The sequence below is a fragment of the Erpetoichthys calabaricus genome, chromosome 7, assembly GCF_900747795.2.
Source record: "Erpetoichthys calabaricus chromosome 7, fErpCal1.3, whole genome shotgun sequence".
NCBI classification, from domain to species: domain Eukaryota; kingdom Metazoa; phylum Chordata; class Cladistia; order Polypteriformes; family Polypteridae; genus Erpetoichthys; species Erpetoichthys calabaricus.
The window spans coordinates 197,799,328-197,814,666 of NC_041400.2; the positions used below are offsets into that span (position 1 = coordinate 197,799,328).

Here is a 15,339-nt window from a genome sequence, read left to right on the forward strand (position 1 = left end):
TGCTGTTGCAGCCATTGCCCTCATGACAGTTTGACTTCAGGTCGAGTTTTTCAATATGGCTGGAGTACACAGTTCATATGGTCAGATCTCTCTTCAGGTCATAATGCAACTCAGGTCCACTTGTTGTCCAAAATGGCCACAGTTTTAATTATGTTGGGGTCTCTGGTCCACTCTTCTTTATGACCATCATCCTCACTGTATGAAGTTAATGTCTGGTTCCACCTGCCTGTAACGTTGGTGCTCACGAGCCTGATGTCACTTCTGGTCCAGGCGACTCCACATCCCATCACAAGCATGATGACATCATTTCCGTCCAGATGATGCCACTTCTGGTCTCAAGCCCAATGATGTCACTTTCAGTCAAGAGGACACCACTTCCCGTCACAAGCCTAAAGATGTCACTTTCTGGTCCAGATGATGTCACTTCCGGTCACAAGCCCAATGATGTCACTTTCGGTCCAGATGACGCCACTTCTGGTCTCAAGCCCAATGACGTCACTTCTGGTCTATAGGACATCACTTTTGGTCACAAGCCCGATGATGTCACTTCCGGTCCAGATGATTCCACTTCCCATCATGAGCCTGATGAGTTCACTTCCGGCTCAGGTCATAAAGACCTCACTTCCTCCCACCATCTCAGCCTCACCACTTCGTTCGGTTTTGGACTCCACAAAATCAATCGTTTTGCAGCCAGGATCAATTATATGGGACCTCTTTTTGGGTCTTTGTCTCATCTTTTGACACCAGGAACAGTGGAGACAGGTGTGGTAAAGAGTTACCTATAGAATCAACACTGATGTGGTAGCATCCATTAATAAGGACAACAAGATGCCAGGCGTGACCACCCTGGACCTACACAGTCATTATAAAATGTAGACAGGTGTAACCAGGTGAGCTAACCTGAATCCAGGTGATACATAAAAATAATAATAATAATAGTAATAACAATAATACAATTTATTAATATAGTGCCTTTCCCATGCTCACATTCAAGTCACCTGGGGATCTACAAGGACTGTCACGCATCGACCTCCCCTGTAATCTACTTGGTATGGTAAATCAGAAGGACAGCAAGATATCTCCTGGACTGAAAGTCTTTCAGACAAAGAAAATGTGGCATAATCAGGTAGAGAGAACATCTACTGGACACGGAGGTTACCAGTTAGGTGTTCTTGAGAGCTGCTGAACGTTTCATCTCAGGTAAATATATCAAACTACCCAAAACAGATTGTCAAACTAAAAGAAACTAAACCAAGGAAGAAGGGAGTAAGTTACCCAAAAGAGCCTGACACAATCAGCAGTGAGTCTTAGCTGAACTCTGGGGTGTGATACACAGGTGAACACATGTAAGCCACCTGGAGGCCACCTGGACTAACATTCACGTATGTGTCTTCTAATCGGGGTGAAACAAGATGTCAGTTTGGGACAGGATGGCCACTATGTGCCTGCATAGTCCTTATAGAATGTAGCCAGGTGTAGCCAGGTGACCTTATCTGAACACAGGTAAGTAAAGGTACACAAGTAAATCCATGAAAGCCACCTGGAGGCCACATGGACTAATATTCATCAATGCACCTTCTAATGTACATGAAACAAGATGTCACCTGAGGACAGAGGTGGACACTCTGGCCCTACAGAGACTGGTGTTAACAGGTGACCTTACCTGAACACAACCTTATAATGTTGTATAAGTAAACACAAGTAATTACCCTGGGGGCTACAAGGACTGATGTCTGTCCATGTCCCTCTGATATCGTTGGTATTGGACATCACCTTGAGACATGGTGACAACTGTGGCCCTTATAGACAGTATGCAGGTGTAACCAGGTAACCTTATCTTAGCACAGGTAAGTAAAGAGAAGGAGGGGAGAGCAGAGCTATAAGGTAATGTCCCTCTAATCCTCTCTCTAATGAGAGGATATCACACCATTAGAGACCACACAGGTGAGAGGACATCTTGTGGGGGTTACTCAGAGGAAAGCAGCAATGGAAGGCAACTGAGCACAGAGGTCACTCATTGGATGTTTCCTATCATGGAGTGTCTTTAATCTGAGGCAGAGATGATTGAGCAAACGGGAATATTAAACTAATGCCAAATAAAGTTGCCAAAGTGAGGGATAATCACCCAGAACATGGAGACCCTTAATTGGCAGGCATCCTTATATATTCACAAGTAAGAAAAGAGGAGGAAAGGGAGAGCACAGGATAGGATGGGCGAGTCATTGCATTGACTGATTTTTGGTCCACTTTCACACACAGGAGGAAGTGTCCCCCTAAACCAAGCAGGCAGTGATGTCACCTGAAGATAAGTGTGCATCAGTCAAGTCCAAGGGGGTCCTTCTAGAGGTGCAGGCAGGTGAAACCAGGTAACCTCACTCAGACATAAGTAAGAAAAGAGGAGGAGGAGGAGTTGATATCACCTGAAACTGTAACATCTACACTCAGAAGCAGATCTTGGAAATCAAGAAGTAATGACTTCCTAATCCCAGGTGGGAGAGAACATCAACTGGGCATTGGTGGGCTCAATAGGCACCTGGAGAGCTGTAGTTCACGGGCTGAGATCCAGTAAATTACCAAAGATGAGAGGAGGGTTCCTGGATTCAGAAGTTAGTGGGATTACTCAGAAGAAGTGGTGGCTGAGATACCAGAAGGACAGGTAACCCGCTGAACACAGGGGTCATTACCTGGAAGGTATCTGGACCACCTCAAGTAGCACTGGATGGCCAGCCAATATAAATCTGAGATAAATATAAGTTACCAAGATGGGTGATAGAATGCCCAGCAGCTGGAGAACTTTGATGTGAGGCACAACGGGCAGGTGACCTCACCTCTACACAGGTGTGTGTGTATGTGTTTCTGGGGGGAGTGCACAAGTGAGCACACGTAGGTCTCCCAGAGACCACACTGATTTAATATTCACCTGATCCACCTTCACCCAAAAGAGGTGGTAATGGCCCTCTAATGCAGGCATCAATCAGGGTCAGGAGAGTCCTTCTAGAGGTGCAGGTAGGTGCAGATAGGTAACTTTACCTGAGCAGAAATGAAGAAAGAAGAGGAAAGGATGTCACCTGGGACTGTAACCGCATCATTCAGGAATAGATGTGGAAAATCAGAAAGACATGACTTCAAAATTTCAGGTCGGAAGGGATGTCACCTGGTGACAGGTGCGGTCATTCAGGCTTTAGAACATCCTTCTACAGGTACAGGCCATTGAAACTAAGTGACTGCACCTGAGCATGGGAAAAAAATGGGAGGAAGGGATGACAACTGGAAGCAAAATTGTACAATCTGGACCATCTTCACTTAGACGTAGATCTGTGTCACCAGGAGGTAATGACTCTCTAATCCAGATAGGAAGGAATGCCACATTAAGAAAGTGACTGCTGAGTTATCAAAGAGATGGGGAGCTTACTTGACACTTGGCTCATTAACTGGATCTGGACCTAGAGAACTTTTGATAGACCTAGGACCTTGTGAAACCTTCTAGGACATCATACCTGTGTAACCAGAAGGTGACCTTACATGGACATTGGTCAGTAAAGAGAAAGTGAAATGACCAACCAACCAGAGATGGCATTGTGAGCAGCACACATCATTCGTATCTAATCTACACATATAGTTCACCATAATTAGGAGTCATCTTGAAGGCTCAGAAAAGACAACCAGTTCCACCCCAAGTCAGGGAGGGCACCATCATTGATACATTCTTCTCTTCTGTCCACAGCTTAGAAGCTCACCAACAGGAAGAACAATGAGGTCACTTCCATTCTTTCCTCCAAGTCCTGCCCCTTCTGGACCCCAACAGCCAGAGGACAGTGTTTGTTATGAACCAGGAGACCATCCTGACCACTTGGAGCTCGCCCCTTTGTGTATTATTTTGTCAGCTCTGCACTCTTGTGTGCCCATTTGTTTTGTTTAATATAAAATAACCAACTTTATTAAACCGGAATGTCGGCTGACTCCCAAACATTTTCTCTGTTGAACCCTTGCCGTTTCCTACCTTCATGGTCAATGGGGAAAAGGAGTGGAGGAGTCCATAGGAAACGTTACGGGAACAACTGGGCTACCCTGTTTAATACAAGAGTCCAACAAACAGAAGTGAAAAACGAGCTCGGGGGCGTAACGACGTAAAACACGTGCAACACGTGCCTGGTTAGCCCACACCGCTGCTTCTCTGATAGACCGACCATGTCAAGCTGGTCAGGGTCAAGGACGTCCTTTATAAAGAGGGTCTGGATCCCAACTGCGACTGCTCCTTCTGGGGACATCTGTATTTATAGGGCTTGACAGGGAGGGGACAGGTTTTCTGAGATTTTGTAGTAAAGGCTCACTTGCCTTCACTGGGCATCTTCTTGGTACTGTGGAAGGAAAAAGAAATAATACTGTTAGCGACAGCGCCCCCTCTCGCCCCAGAGAGGTACTGCAAGAGTCCAAAACGTGTTCTATAGATGCCTATGCGGGACAATATATATATAAATATGTATTTACCTTAACAGACTCATGTGTAGACATTATGTAAGACATGTAGTCTGGTAGTCTGATGCCCACTTTGCCAACAAAATGTTGGCAATCACATTAGTAAAGCTTCATCCGAAGCTGAAAATGAACTTGAAATGTGTGAATCATCACCTACAGGAACCAAGAAATAGGAGAGAGTCACTTCTAGATAATGGTTGGCGGGGGGGGGGGGCACTTCCTGTGTAGTGAGTTTCCCTGTGAAGAAACCTCAGTGTGCATGATGGGACATCTTGGTGTTTGTTTGTATGGAAAATGTGCAGCATAACAAACACACTGCCCTTCTGTGATGTCACACACCTGTGTTAGTTGGGGTCTGAATCAAACTATAATACCGTTCGGATATGCGAGGTGGCACTGGCGGTAAAGCCTTTTGCTCCTCTAAACTTAGACACGAGGACATCCGACTGGAAGAATGACGTCACTTACACTTCCCTCCCACAAGCTCCGCCTCTTCTGCAGTTCCCTGCATGTAAAATCCTGAAATGGCAGATATCAGCATTCAGCATTGGACTGGCGACTGTGAACGACAGAGACTGTGCATGAAAACATTGGCTGAAGAAGTCGTTGTTGGTTTTGACTTCTTTTTATTTTCGATTTGTTTGGCCTGACAAGCCACGCAGTTAAACAGGGTTCACAATTGAGTGCCCCAATTCTTTATCTTTTCCTGTTCTCTTATATTACAGTGGCATAGTCGGCAGGATTTCTATGAAAAATAATGGAACTGACTGACCTTGCAGTTAAAAAGAGTTCACCATAGGGGGCCCCAATTCTTTCTCTTGTCCTGTTCTGTTATATTACAGTGGCGTAGTCGGCGGGATTTCTGTGGAACATAATGGAACTGACCTTGCAGTTAACCCTTTAACCGCCAACTCCCTAAATATTCCCCACACCAGGCGAAATCTGAACAATTTTCGTTTTTTTACTTTTTTACATTTATTCAAGCAGTATTGACCACTAAATGTTGTGCAAGTTCTAGAAATGGGCAAACACATACAACTGGAGTACCAGTTATCCATCCAAATGGTGTACCCATTGTCCAATAGTGGTAGGGCAAGGTACACAACAATTTTCTCTGAAAGTCCAAAGTCCTTACATTCATCTGGCAACACTGCTGAAATACTACTAATAGGATCCTCTTTGCCAGTGTATACACAAAATCTATAAATGTAACCTGAATTCTCAGCTAAGCAAAACATCTTGATACCAAACCGTGCCCTTTTCAATGGTAGATACTGTCGAAACTGTAAGCGGCCCTTCCACAACAATAAACTTTCATCAACTGTAACTGACGGTCCTGGCATGTAGGGCAACTGAAATGTTTCAAATAAATGGTCAATCAAAGGACGTAGCTTGAACAAGCGGTCGCGGTTTGGATCTTTCTTATCTGGCTCATTTCTGTTGTCATTCAAATGAAAGAATTTCAGCAGCAAAGAGAATCGGTTACGTGTCATGACAGCTGCAAAAATAGGTGTTGCATACATAGGATCTGTAGACCAGTACATCTCAATATCTGGTTTTCTGATTATTCCCATCAACATCAAAATCCCAATGAATTTTTTCATTTCGTTTTCATCAGTGTCTACCCAAGCACGAACACGGGAATGTGGAGGTAAATTGGGATTTTTCTCAATAAACTGTGCTGCATACAGATTTGTCTGATGAACAAAATGTCTGATCAAATCAGGTGACACAAACAGCTCATAAAACTGCTCAGCAGTGTAATTGTTTACATCAACAGTAAAGCCACACGTTCCCTCAAACGGATGCAGAAAAGGTAGTTCACCTCGGGCAGCAGTCCAGTTGAGATGCTGGGGATACACCCACTCATCGCCGTCATCCGATGCGCCGTCATTCACAGTATCATGCAGCGCACGTTGCTGCTCATCATTGTCGCTAAAATCTTCTTCAGAACTGCTACAATCATGATCAGAACTGTCCAAAATCGCCTGCAAAGCCTCACTTGAAGTCAGTTTACGTTTCGCCATATTCACAGCTTTCACTTTCGAATCACGTCACATGACCGGCCAAAACAACCACAGACTTGTCGAAATACAACGTAGTAATAATACCCACGCCAAACCGTGAGTTATACTACGCGCCAGGCATTCATATAACCATAGGCAAATGTGCCGGATAATTCCGGCAGTATGGCGTTAGCAATAAAACAACGATGCCGGATATATCCGGCAGCGGGCGGTTAAGGGGTTAAACAGGGTTCACCATTGAGTGCCCCAATTCTTTCTCTTGTCCTGTTCTCTTATATTACAGTGGCATAGTCGGCGGGATTTCTATGGAAAATAATGGAACTGACTTTACTTGCAGTTAAACAGGGTTCACCATTGGGTGCCCCAATTCTTTATCTTGTCCCGTATTACAGTGGCGTAGTCAACGGGATTTCTATAGAACATAATGGAACTGACCTTGCAGTTAAACAGGATTCACCATTGGGTGCCCCGATTCTTTACCTTGTCCTGTTCTCTTATATTACAGTGGCATAGTCGGTGGGATTTCTATAGAACATAATGGAACTGACTGACCTTGCAGTTAAACAGGGTTCACCATAGGGGACCCCAATTCATTCTCTTGTCCTGTTCTCTTATATTACAGTGGTGTAGTCGGCGGGATTTCTATGGAAAATAATGGAACTGACTGACCTTGCAGTTAAAAAGAGTTCACCACAGGGTGCCCCAATTCTTTATCTTGTCCCGTATTACAGTGGCGTAGTCGGCGGGATTTCTGTGGAACATAATGGAACTGACTTTACTTGCAGTTAAACAGGGTTCACCATTGGGTGCCCCAATTCTTTATCTTGTCCCGTATTACAGTGGCGTAGTCAACGGGATTTCTATAGAACATAATGGAACTGACCTTGCAGTTAAACAGGATTCACCATTGGGTGCCCCGATTCTTTACCTTGTCCTGTTCTCTTATATTACAGTGGCATAGTCGGCGGGATTTCTGTGGAACATAATGGAACTGACTTTACTTGCAGTTAAACAGGGTTCACCATTGGGTGCCCCAATTCTTTATCTTGTCCCGTATTACAGTGGCGTAGTCAACGGGATTTCTATAGAACATAATGGAACTGACCTTGCAGTTAAACAGGATTCACCATTGGGTGCCCCGATCTTTACCTTGTCCTGTTCTCTTATATTACAGTGGCATAGTCGGTGGGATTTCTATAGAACATAATGGAACTGACTGACCTTGCAGTTAAACAGGGTTCACCATAGGGGACCCCAATTCATTCTCTTGTCCTGTTCTCTTATATTACAGTGGTGTAGTCGGCGGGATTTCTATGGAAAATAATGGAACTGACTGACCTTGCAGTTAAAAAGAGTTCACCACAGGGTGCCCCAATTCTTTATCTTGTCCCGTATTACAGTGGCGTAGTCGGCGGGATTTCTGTGGAACATAATGGAACTGACTTTACTTGCAGTTAAACAGGGTTCACCATTGGGTGCCCCAATTCTTTATCTTGTCCCGTATTACAGTGGCGTAGTCAACGGGATTTCTATAGAACATAATGGAACTGACCTTGCAGTTAAACAGGATTCACCATTGGGTGCCCCGATTCTTTACCTTGTCCTGTTCTCTTATATTACAGTGGCATAGTCGGTGGGATTTCTATAGAACATAATGGAACTGACTGACCTTGCAGTTAAACAGGGTTCACCATAGGGTGCCCCAATTCTTTACCTTGTCCTGTTCTCTTATATTACAGTGGCATAGTCGGCGGGATTTCTGTGGAACATAATGGAACTGACTGACCTTGCAACGCTTATTCAGTTGCAAGTAAAGTGGCAGCCCAGCAACCCAGCTTTTGCAGACAGCACAGGGCCCTCAGACCGTCCCAGGTGTCTGTACCATTATGTCCCGAAGATGACACTGAGGCATATTTGATCATTTTCGAGCACACATCACAAGCCCAAAGAAGACTCGGCACACTTCTGTGCTTTCTTTCTGACCTGAGATGCCCAGGAGGCTTTGTGAGAGGACTGCAGAGAATTATACTTTGCATGTTATGGACCTACTTAGGATCAACAGGCCCAGAAATGTTGCAAGTGATGAGTTGATCCCGAGTGGCCCACTCGATCACAAGCCTTTGACCTCTGCTCAGCTTTCATGATGTCTACCACCAGGGGAAAGCAGCATAGAGCACTTTGTAGAAATAATTGTGTGTGCTTATCTAATTAACGCTCTTCCTGAGACCTCCCGAGTACGCACGCAGTCCTGGAAAAAAAAAATATAAAGCTTGGTGGAAGCCATCAAGGGACACTGGACTGCCACGCTCTTTGATAAAGCGCCGGAAAAGCCCAAAGACGGGGGAATCAGGGGCCCCCAGCCAGCGATGGTGACGTGAGTGAGAGAATATGATTTTACGGGTGTGACGCAGATATACGAAAAAACGGAAGTGTGAAAAGGCGTGAGGGACCAAGTTCTACACCCCAACAAACACTTTAAAAATCTCAGAAAAATTCTTTACAGAATTTCACATTTTATGAGTTTCGAATTTTACACAAACCTGTATGTGAATCCAAACTTGACCTTTTCACTAGGATGATCCAGAAGATGAGGCCTGGAGGCTCCCACTTTATTTCTTCACACCATTACCATGTGTCATTTTTCCCTTTTTTGTCCACTCTTTCCTGTCCCGGTTGAGACGTGACTTACAGGGCTTACCTGAATCTTCACGTCCTGCTCGATGCTCTCATCACACACTTTAATGGAAGGGCTCTTTAAAGACCCTCGACGGTTTGTATAACCGCAGGACGACTCCTCAGTGTGTAGACGGTGGAAGGAGGAGGAGAATTCAGAAAATGAGGGAAAAACAGAAAAGCCAGAAGACCACCCACCATGGGCCTTGCAGAGCATAAAAACAAACACCCTCTGGTTTTTAGTTTGTTTTTGGTTTTCCCCCCCCCCCCCCCCCAAGGAGAAAATGTTAAATAAAGAAATAAATGAATATATAAACACATACATAAATATATGCGTACATACATACACTCGTCAACACAAAAGTGAAATTAAAGAGAAAACAAAAGGAGAGGAGAACACTTCAAGTCAACATTTAAAAGAGGCATCGGTCACAGCAGGTTCACAATGGCTTAGAAAAGAATGAGATGGCGGCCTTTAACTTTCCCTTGCCTGTAATTCCCTTTGTAAGTTTTACAGACGTACCGTTTAAATAAAAATATTTAAAAAAGAATAAAATAAAATTCCACACTGAAAAATAAAAACACAAGTTCGAGAAACCACGCCTGGTGTCGCGTCCGTACTTGTCCTTTTATTTTTCAGCACGGCCTCCAGCTCTCCCTCGTTTCCTTCCTTTTTTTTTTTTTCGCCGACCCTCTCCCTGTTTCTCGTCCTCTAAAATAAACCTAAAAAAAAAAAAGGATCTCGACCTGTGGGGGGCGATCTCCGAATCCAGTTTTCAATGACTTTTTTTTTTTTTTTTTTTTTTTTATTGAAAGAGAGCAAACATTATCATGAATCATCTCGACCGGTGCCAGGTGTTCCCAGATGAGCGTTACACAAAGGTGTCGCGGATTTCGGTTTCTCATTCCCAGGTAGGGCCCGCTGCCTCTTCTTGACATTGCCCTGCCAAATCTGAACCCCTCGAAAGCACATTCCCTCATCTCCATATTGCTTTAAAAGAATTAGAGGAAGTATAAAAGACATTCTGTTTTCCTGGTTATGCCTCTGCAGTGCTCAATCGACATTTAGGTTCGATGACTGTTTTTTGTTTTTTTTTAATAAATGCGGTCTGTTTCTACAAATTCATCCTTACTGTCCGGCGATACAAAGCGTCCCAGAGCCGCGGACTGATTTGGGCCTTCTAGGGCCGCGTTGCGCACGGAGGTCTGTCTGAGGCTCCTCTGGGTGGCAGCGGTGGGATCCTCCCCTCCACGGGTTTACGGCACGCGCTCAGTCTGTGCACCTTACTCAGGAGTGTTGCCAGCTGAGCACCCCCCCCTTAAATCATTTTCATGTTAAACCGACGAGGTCCTCCTTGGTCGCCCCCTTCCGCCACGGCCCCGTTGGACTTCCGGGGGACATACTCGATATCGATGTTGTTTTTGTGTTTCCCTTTCCCGCGACTCCACACGAACAGAAGCAAAAAACAGAAAAGAACGACTCCTAGGAACGTGAAACAGCCCATGGCGGTGGACACTAAAATAGTCTTAAGGTCCAGAGCGAAGGTCATGTTGTACACGTTGGTCCCGTTCGTGTTGGTGGCATTGGCGTCGGTGATATACATGGAGGTCCTGTTGGCGTAAAGGGACCTGTCGCTGGCAAAGCCCTTTACGGCCAGGGAAGCGGAGAACGTGTCGTTCCCGGCGGCGTTGCTGGCCACGCACAGGTAGGTGCCGCTGTCCTGGACCTGAGCGAACTTGATCTCTAAAGTGCCGTCCCCCAAAACCGACGCCCTCCCGTTGGACTTGACCGTCACCAGCTTCCGTCCCGGCGTAATCCAGAAAATCAGCGGCAGGGGGTCCCCGTCGGCGTTGCACACGAGTTGGGCCGTCTGGCCCTCGTCGATGAAGACCTGCTGCATCTTCCTCTCTCGGATTTTGGGCTTTTTGCACACAAATTGAGATGACAGGATGGTGTCGTGGAACTCCCGGAACGGCTTCCCCCGGCTGTTCTCCGGCGCCACGCACATGGGCTGCGTGTCCCCCCGGCAGAGGATCTGCCGCCTCTGAAGGATCCAGAGAAGACGGCAGTCGCACGCCAGGGGGTTGTTGTCGATGCAGAGGGTCTCCAGCGTGACGGAGGACTGAAAGGCGCTCTCTTCCAAGGTGTCCAGCAGGTTCTGGGAGACGTTCAGCACGCGTAAGGCGCGCAGGCCCTGGAAGGCATGCGGCTCGATGTTGAGGAGCTGGGCGCCCACCACGTGCAGCTCCTGCAGGCGGCTCAGGTCCTGGAACATGTCCGCCTCAATGTTGCTGATGGGGTTGAAGGAGAGGTTCAGGTGCGTGAGGTACGTCAGGTGCTTCAGGGCCAGAAAGGGCACGGCGGACAGGTTGGTGTTGGTGATGGACAGGGAGCTCAGATTGAGGCTGTAGAAGCTGTTGGCGGGGACGGCGTCCAGCATGGGCCAGTTGTCGATCTCCAGGTGCCTTAGGCGGAAGAGCTTCTTGAAGGCGTACGGGTGCAGGGTGTTGATGCTGAGGAAGCGCAGACGGAGCCGGGACAGGTTATGGAGGTGGGACAGGGCTTCCGTGGGCACGGCGGTCAGGTTGCACTTCTCCAAGGTCAGCTGTTCCAGGCTCTGCAGCCCACTGAAGGCCCGGTGGGAGATGTACACCAGGTCGTTGTCCCCTACTTCCAGGGATTTGAGGTTGTGCAAGTCCTGGAACATGTAGTCCAGCAAGATCACGATCTTGTTCTCGCTAATGTCCAGTCCCGTCAGGTTCGACAATCCGGTGAAGACCCCCAGGGGGATGAGTTTGATGCGGTTGCTCTTCAGGCGCAGGGAGCGCAGGTTGAAGAGCGAGTTGAACGATCCCGGATCGACATTCCCGATGATGTTGTCGCTCAGGTCTAACTCCTCCAGCTGCGGGTAGGAGGCGAACTCGTCGGGGATGACGCTCTTCAGCTTGTTCTTGCTTAGGTCCAGGATCTTGGTCTCGATGGGGATGCCTTCTGGGACGGCGACAAGACGCTTCCGGTGGCAGATGACCGACTTGTTCTGTGCCGAGCATTCACAGCGGGCCGGACATCCGACGGCGGAGCTGACGCAGACGACCAGCAGGGCCAAGCCTAGGAATGGCTGCCAGCATGACAGAGCAGTGTGAAGCATGACTTTGCAGATGCAGTCTACCATTCTGTTAGGGCTCTGAAAGAGAAGAAAGAAAAAGAGAGAGGAAAAAATGAAACAAGAGAAGGTGACCCTCAAACACGTCTGGAAAGAAGGAAGAATGGAGCACAAAAATGAAAGGAGCAAAACCTGGAGAGGCAAAATTCTAGGTGGGAAATGAAAGCGCCAGTCTTACCGGGCACCAACCCTCTGCCCGCTCGTTTCTGCACTGATGACTTTGTAATACCTGCTTATGGAAATGTTTTTATGCATTTCTTCCACTGTCACTGACAATTATGTTCATTTGCTTTGTGCTTTTACGCGTTTCATTGGCTGTTGAGTTCAAGGGGGGCGGGCCCTCCTGATGCCGCGTGTCTGTCCACGATGTTCATTTTCACCGTTCGTGTTCACAGTGTTTCGTTTGGTTTATGGATTGTCTGGATTGTGAGGTGTGGATTTTAAACAATAAACCTTTCTAATAATAAATAATAATAATAAGAAGAAGAAGAAGAAGAAGAAGAATAATGTCGTTGTGAAATGTATTTATCACATAGCCCTTGGGGTCGGAGGGCAGCAGCCCCCTGGAGCAATTGCAGGTTAAAGGTCTCGCTTGAGGGCCCTTCTGGCATGAATGGGATTTAAACCAGCAACCTTCTGGATAGCCACCACTTTATGGAAGATTTGTTGTAACAGAACTTCACAATTTTGGGATATTTTCAAATGGTGAACCCTTCTGGATTGAATTTAATAAGTCAAATTAAAATGCATCCTTGAAGGTTTTGCTGTTATTTTAGGAGGCAGGCTGTTGTGCTGTCAAGTCGCCCACAAAGGAAAATGAAATTGTCTTCAGACTTCAGGAGCAACAAGAACCAGAACCAGTGGAGCACGAACACTTTTGGGGTCCTGAAGTTTGAACGGTTCTGGGGACCCCTTTGTAATCAGCAATGAAGTTGGCAAAATCACCCCTGTTATCTTCTTTGGTGGGCTTCTTCCACGACAGATCACAGGGTCTCGGTTTAAAGGGGGTATCTCACATGTCAAAGTCGCTGGTGTGAAGAACAATGTCCAATGTCTTATGGTCTTCAGGTTACGAAGGGATGGCAATGCAAGTCACCCCTCCAGGATTAGGGGCTCCATTGGTTTCATAGCAGGAGCGCCACTGGCCAGGGCACCACAATCTGCACCCAGACGTTTGCTTGATAGGACGCGCTGCTTAGGACAACAATGATTTGCGTGTTCACTGAAATGCATTCACTCCGTACAGCAGCACTCACACTACATACAGGATGGGCACATTAAATATGCCCCCTAAAGGCGTTTCACTGCCCACCCCTCCATGTCCTTACTGGTGGGCTTCATTCACAAACAACACCTACTGCTATCACCATGTGTGCAGGGCAGTGCAGGCTCTCAACATCAGACAATCCAGCGTTTCTCAACCTTTAAGTATTTGCAACCCGAGTTTTCATAACAGTTTTAATCGTGCCCCCCCTAACGTTTCTTTGAAAACCTAATAAAATGTATTCCTATATTTTTTGCTGCCGATACACTGCTACAAGTTTAAAATTTCCCTACGAATAGTGAAATTACACCACATATGGCAACATTCATGCCCCCTTTTTTGATACTTCGGGCCCCCCAGGGGTCTAAGAACTGCTGAGACAATAGATGGTCAGTCAGTCATCTTCCAACCCACTATATCCTAACTACAGGGCCACGGGGGTCCACTGGAGCCAATCCCAGCCAGCACAGGGCGCAAGGCAGGAAACAAACCCCGGGCAGGGTGCCAGCCCACCGCAGGGTACACACACACACCAAGCACACACATTAGGGACAATTTAGGATCACCAATGCACCTCACCTGCACTGCACCTGGACTGTGGGAGGAAACCCATGCAGACACGGGGAGAACATGCAAACTCCACGCAGGGAGGACCCAGGAAGTGAACCCGGGTCTCCTAACTGTGAGGTAGTAACGCTACCCACTGCGCCACCGTGCTGCCCCTAACCTAACTAGCATAGTATTAGACATTTCAATGAAACTGAAGTTTGATCATTCTGTCCAAACTGTTTACCATATCCTTGCTAATATATGCAAACAATGCAAGTTTACCATCCAATCGATACACGGCGTTAGATTTTTCTAGCGAGAGACAATGAAGAACTTTTTCAGTATGCCAGGAGTGAATGTGAGGAAGGGTGTTCATGAAGTCACTGATGATGGTGATGGTGAGTTTTAATGTAAGATGTAAGGCCATTGGAGACGTGCGTATTGTACTTTGACTTAAATCAGACTTCAGTGATGCAGCCAAAGTCAGAGTTGCCATGTTGCCCATTTAATTGTACTTTGCTATGTCTGGGTCTTCTGTGCTATGCCAGTTTGAGTGTGATGATGAGGATGATGATTAACAGAAGTGGGAAAAGATAAAGAAAAATATTATGATATGATGATGATGATGATTGTTGTTGTTGCTGCTGGTTTATTTTCTGTCTTGTAGACAATAATTCTTTGCCACCCTTGCCCCAAACATTTATAACAGGTTGGCATCCATGCCTAATGCATTGTATGTATAACATATAATTTATTGTGTATATTAATCCATTATGTAAAATTTTGTTAATTTCTGGAATCTGTTTACGGTGTCAGTCACGATGTCTGTTAAACGTCCCTTCGGTTGGCACTGCCCGTGTTTAGTTAAAGAGGGCGGCCGCCTTTCAGGTGGCAGGACAGCAAAGAGAAGCATGCAGGGGGCCTGATGTTAAGGAGTCCTGATCCCCATTCAGTTCCGTGTTAACATTTGTATTGTATTTAATGTCTGTTTAGTGTTTAATTTAAAGCTTGCATTTTTCATTGTTTCACATTTTTTCCAATTATTATTATTATTATTACTACCATCTATTGTAGCGCTGCTGCCTTGCAGTAAGGTGGGTTCGCTTCCCGGGTCCTCCCTGCATGGAGTTTGCATGTTCTCCCCGTGTCTGCGTGGGTTTCCTCCCACACTCCAAAGACATGCAGG

At 46.3% G+C, this 15,339-nt stretch overlaps 1 protein-coding gene and 1 long non-coding RNA gene across 3 annotated transcripts in view; both read right to left on the bottom strand.

The window, feature by feature from the left end:
• Positions 1–5,325: 5,325 nt before the first annotated feature.
• Positions 5,326–8,975, bottom strand: LOC127528817 (uncharacterized). The gene is made up of 6 exons (XR_007935424.1): positions 8,290–8,975; positions 8,056–8,172; positions 7,653–7,724; positions 7,387–7,431; positions 6,935–7,055; positions 5,326–5,361 (listed from the first exon to the last, which is right to left on the bottom strand). It is a non-coding gene; the product is annotated as an uncharacterized LOC127528817 (long non-coding RNA).
• Positions 8,976–9,447: 472 nt separating this feature from the next.
• The window catches only part of lingo2 (leucine rich repeat and Ig domain containing 2), a 595,644-nt gene continuing 589,752 nt past the window's right edge, over positions 9,448–15,339 (bottom strand). For both annotated transcript variants that reach the window (XM_028805897.2, XM_028805899.2), the window contains one exon: positions 9,448–12,361. In XM_028805897.2, coding sequence (XP_028661730.2) covers positions 10,496–12,349 — 1,854 coding nt within the window. In that variant the 5' untranslated portion in view covers positions 12,350–12,361 and the 3' untranslated portion in view covers positions 9,448–10,495. The remainder of the gene's footprint in view (positions 12,362–15,339) is intronic.